The following is a 5,048-nucleotide window of genomic DNA, read 5'->3' as shown; positions in this document are numbered from 1 at the left end:
CGGCAAAAGTGCCCCGCGAAACTCACCGATCCGGAAGTCAATGTATCCTTCACCACCGCTTAAGACCAGGACATTTTTCAGCTTCTGTCCTTCCTCCTCCACGGCATCTGTGCTGGGGTTCTCTGAAGGACTATCCAGGACACTCCCATTCAAAGTGGCAAGGACATTTCCTAGAAGGACGTAGTAGCTGGTTAGTAGCAGCTCCACCCCAACCTTTCAAGAAGAGGGTAAGGCTTTGGAAGAGCAGCTCGAAGCAAAGCGAAACAGGATTGACATGGAAATATTAACAGAGGGAGAGAATCAAGATCACGTGAAGTGTTAATACCACTTTACAAGGCCTTGGTAAGGCCACACTTGGAATACTGCATCCAGTTTTGGTCACCACAATGTCAAAAAGATGTCGAGACTCTAGAAAGAGTGCAGAGAAGAGCAACAAAGATGATTAGGGGACTGGAGGCTAAAACACATAAGGAACGGTTGCTGGGATTGGGTATGTCCAGTTTAATGAAGAGAAGGACGAGGGGGGACATGATAGCAGCCTTCCAATATCTGAGGGGCTGCCCCAAAGAAGAGGGAGTCACAAAAAGAGGGAGGGCAAATAAATATAATAATATACTAATAGCTAGCAAGATAAATCACACACTATAACATTCCCTTCTCTATTACTATGTCAATACCCAGGTGATACATCTAAAACATTAATAAGTATAAAATATAAATAAAAACTTTGTTTTTCAGCATTTTATAATAATAATAATAATAAAGTTGGAAGGGACCTTGGAGGTCATCTAGTCCAACTCCCTGCTCAGGCAGGAAATCCTATACCATTTCGGACAAATGGCTGTCCAGTCTCTTCTTAAAAATTTCCAGTGTTGGAGCATTCACCGCTTCTGGAGGCAGGTTGTTCCACTGGTTGATTGTTCTAACTGTCAGGAAGTTTCTCCTTAGTTCTAGGTTGCTTTTGGCTAAGGTCAAATGTAGTATCTGTTCCCTTTTTTGCAGGACACTTAAAAACATATCTAGTTCACAGATTACCAGGGTTCTGTGTATCAATGTAAAAATCTTTCAGACTGAGCATGCAGTAAGGTCTTTCCAGAAAGCTACTCATATTTTGAGACCTGTATACATGGAACACAAATTGCTTGGGGAAAGTTGGTGTTGCAGTTGTCCATATAAAGACCGAGAGCTATTCTACTGACCAGGCACGGAGACAAAGAACTTGACTGCATCACGGTGTCCATGGAAACAGAGCTGGGCTTGCGCCATAGAACAATAGGGGATGAAGCTACTGGTGGACTTGTCATTGCCGTCATCTCCACCGTAGACATGGATGATACCTCCAGGGCGGTTCCCTTCTCCAGATGTTGGCGAGGTCTTGTTAGCTGAGACCAAAGGAAGAGAAACAGAAGTCAACAAGCGAGATGGAAGAAGATGGATGGTTATCTCCCCATTGCAGGCATAAAACTGATTGATTCAGAGCTTCATTTCACAGGGCATCTGGGAAATCTAGTTTTGTGAATTCTCTCTCTCTAGGAAGCTCCAAAGAGGTTAATGGAGAGGGGTCCAATCTTGGCAACCTTTAAGATTTGTGGACTTTGGCTCCCAGAATTCCAGCATGGCTGGCTGGGGAATTCTGGGACTTGAAGTCCACAAGCTCTAAAGTTTCCAAAGCTGGACACTCCTGGTTTAATGCCAGGAGAAAGGCTGGCATTAAGCCTCAAAGAGATATGGCTTATTTAGAAGGGGCTGCATCACATTCAGGACAACTGCATTCTTTTCTAGATTGATATCTGTGAGGAAACCCAATTGACTCAAGGACAAGCAATACAGACAGTCCTCAACATACAGCCATTCATTTAGGGACCAAAGTTACAATAGCATTGAAAAAATGTGACTTATGATCAGTCTTTGCACTTAGGACTGTCACAGCATCCCCGTAGTCACATGATCAAAATTTGGGCGTTTAGCAACTGGTTTTTTTTTTTTAAGAACATTTGCAGCATCCCAGGATCATGTGATCACCATTTGTGACCTTCCCGGTTTCCCACAAGGAAAGTTGGATTGGCTCAATGACCACGAGAGTACGTGGGTGCAGCCATCTGCACTTCAAAATCAAGTGGTCATAAGTACCTTTGGGGGGGCAGCCTGTCAACCCGGCAACAGGCCATTAAGTGAGGACTGCCTGTAACAATTGCTCAAAGACAATGAAAGGGAAATTACCAAATATTACGGACAATCTCCTAATCTCACCATCCTAATCTTCAGGCAGTGTGGGCTATAATCATCCCCATCCATGTCACCCACTGACCTGATTCACCCCGCTATTTCTGCTGTTCCATTTCCCTGCAATTTTTGTGTGAAAGGAGGTGGGGATGAATAAATGGTCCAAAGAAGACACGCGAGCAGACGAATCAACCGACAGAAAAATGAGCGGAAACATCCGCTCATTTAACATCTGAACCTACAAATCCCTTGTTGGTTTAGCACTTACCCCTGAGCCCAAGAAGTTGACCTCGGTGAAGGACTACAGCTAACGCAGAGGAGAGAGAAAAAGGACAGATTGGGGAAAAGAAGAAAAAAAAGTGGTTATTGGGAGAACAGCTAAAAGGGAATCTTGGCAGAAACGCGTATCATTTTAAGGTAAGTCATTTTTTTTCCCCCCCACAGACAGAATGAAATGCATTAGAGAAGATCCTGCCGTTTCTTTACACAACAGAGGAAATAAGTGAAAACATGAAAGCGTCGGGCACTTACTCTCGGTCAAAGGGATAGAAATGACCACTCCGTTGCCCGTGCCGACCCACAGGCGATTGCCAGCGATGAGTAAAGCTGTGATCCGCACAAAGGAGAAACCTAATTTTCCAGTCCCTGAATAGAAGAGCGACATGAACATCGGTTGGTATTGTGCAAGCAAACCCCAACAAGTTCCAGGAAGATCTACCAACAAACTGTGGCAAATCAGCCAGCTCCTTTAGGAGATCATCAGACGGAGCTGGAGGGCGGGGTCAAACACATCATTAGTTTGGAATCCTTACATAGCCACAAGAGACCAGTCCTAAGCCCTGCAATGTGAATTCCATTGACTTTGATTTATCGCCAATTTGCCTTGACCATTAGTAGGTCAGATTCCTGCGTATAAGTAGCATGGAATAAACTTTTACTGCTTTGAACTCAACTCTTGTTCCTGGTTACTTGGGCCCCACAGCTGTTTAACCCAAGCTCCTTAGGGACTTCAAGGACCATAGAAGGACAATGTTGTGTGAGGCAGCGCTAAGTACACAGAGCAGCAAGGACAAAGAATTAAAAGGATTCCAAAGGATGGATGCTTCCAATGCCATTTCAATTTACCTAACATTTTGCTGACATAAGGCTCAATATCCACATCCTGAAGATGTTGATGAGTGTGGGCATGATAGAGGCGTAGGGTGGAGTCCAGACGGATGGAAACCCAAACCCCATCTCCAATCCAGGCCAGCTGCCGGATCTGGCTCTCCCGGCGAGGATGGGCGTCAAAGGACTTCTGGAAAACCATGAAGGAAGGAAGATTTTATGAGAGTTACAAACCTAACTTTCTTAGGTTTCCTGTTATGTCCACCAGCACATCACAACCTCAAGCATCAGCCACAACATTCTAAAATGATAGCTTTTCTAATAATCATCTCAGCTGTCTTGCTTAAAAGTAATCCTGATCAGATACTCCTGGTACCTCAATCTGCATTGTCTTTGGCTGGATGACATGAATTTTGTTCTTATAGCCACACCACACTCGGTCGTATACCACAGCCATGCAGCGAATGGAGTGATGGGTGTGGCCTAGATCCATGAGATGGTAGTTGCTGAGATCCCATTGACCATCTGGAGGAAAATGGAAAGAGGTTGGGAGGGGAGAAAAGAGGAAGAGCTGTTTTGATACTGGCGTCCTCTTGAGGAATCAAGCATTTCTTTGTTAAGAATTACACAACCACTGAATCGAAAGAGTCCATTTGGGTGACTGGATCCAACCTTGGCTTTAGGAGTCTTCATTAAAGCATCTCTAACACATGCTTCTCCAGCCCCTGGTCCAGCAAAGGAGGTAATTGGTTCTACAACCGAACCACTCAGATAGTATGAAATTTTTTAATACAACTGAATTGGAATCTGTTTTCTTGTAACTTAAGGCCACTATTCCATGCTCTGAACCCTGGAAGCATAATCCGATCTAGGCCAAGGTTAATAACCGAAGCTCTAAATATGAGCATACGTATCCCAAATTTCTATGGAACACACCACAATGTTTCCTGTCTGCCAGATTCTGCCAATTGCAGAGTTAAGTGGCCATGAGACAAGGTAATTTTTACAAGTGCCTCCCAGAAGTAATTAATCCTAATCAATTACTGTTTCCAGTCATTTTCAGCAACTGGGTATCATTTATAGCAACTGACTCTTACCTTCTCCCCGATGGAATATGGCAAGGGTCCCGTCTGCCAGAGCCACAAGAACACGCCCTTTTACATGCCTAAATGGACATAGGAAGGGGAACATAAATTGGGAGGTTACATGGAGGTTCCACGCAATGATGCACATCATTCTGTTCTCTTTGAGAGAGAACAGAATGATGTGCGTCTGAGAATTCTATGACAATCATAGAAACACGGTGTGGATTTAGCATCCTAAATACCTTAGTGAAAAATAACAGCAAAGTTTCAAGTATCAATAATGTAGGATTTAATTTAGCTTTTTTGAGACTGGAGATGATATATATAATAAACCACCCAGAATCAGTCAGGTGAGCTGGGCAGTGTATAAATTTGATAGACAGATGAGAAAGGGAGGGAGAGGGAGGGAGGGAGAGAGAGAGAGAGAGATTTAATGCAAATATGGACCTGCATTCTGAAGATGCTATACTATCTTTTACCAGATCATTTTTGATTATCTAGCCAAAATATATTCTAACATTGTCCGCTCTGACTGATGGTCACTTTCTAATCCTGCTATTTTATCCTGTTAACTGGAGATGCGAAAGATATTCTAATATAGTACGGAATTCTGATTTCCTCTCTATATTTCTT

The 5,048-nt window shown here is 43.5% G+C and overlaps 1 protein-coding gene across 1 annotated transcript in view; it reads right to left on the bottom strand.

The window, feature by feature from the left end:
* Positions 1-5,048, bottom strand: part of LOC107293796 (C-Jun-amino-terminal kinase-interacting protein 3-like) — a gene marked incomplete at its 5' end in the record, with an annotated part of 11,611 nt that overhangs the window by 3,600 nt on the left and 2,963 nt on the right. The window contains 7 exons of the mRNA XM_015822977.1: positions 27-142; positions 1,196-1,382; positions 2,492-2,530; positions 2,755-2,868; positions 3,349-3,520; positions 3,707-3,855; positions 4,428-4,495. Of these exons, the coding sequence (XP_015678463.1) occupies positions 27-142; positions 1,196-1,382; positions 2,492-2,530; positions 2,755-2,868; positions 3,349-3,520; positions 3,707-3,855; positions 4,428-4,495 (845 nt within the window). The remainder of the gene's footprint in view (positions 1-26; positions 143-1,195; positions 1,383-2,491; positions 2,531-2,754; positions 2,869-3,348; positions 3,521-3,706; positions 3,856-4,427; positions 4,496-5,048) is intronic.

The sequence above is a fragment of the Protobothrops mucrosquamatus genome, unplaced genomic scaffold (assembly GCF_001527695.2).
Source record: "Protobothrops mucrosquamatus isolate PMUCROS unplaced genomic scaffold, P.Mucros_1.0 scaffold1736, whole genome shotgun sequence".
In the NCBI taxonomy this organism is placed as follows: Eukaryota; Metazoa; Chordata; class Lepidosauria; order Squamata; family Viperidae; genus Protobothrops; species Protobothrops mucrosquamatus.
The sequence above is the reverse complement of the archived record's forward strand: the minus strand, read 5'-3'. Positions and strand labels throughout refer to the sequence as shown.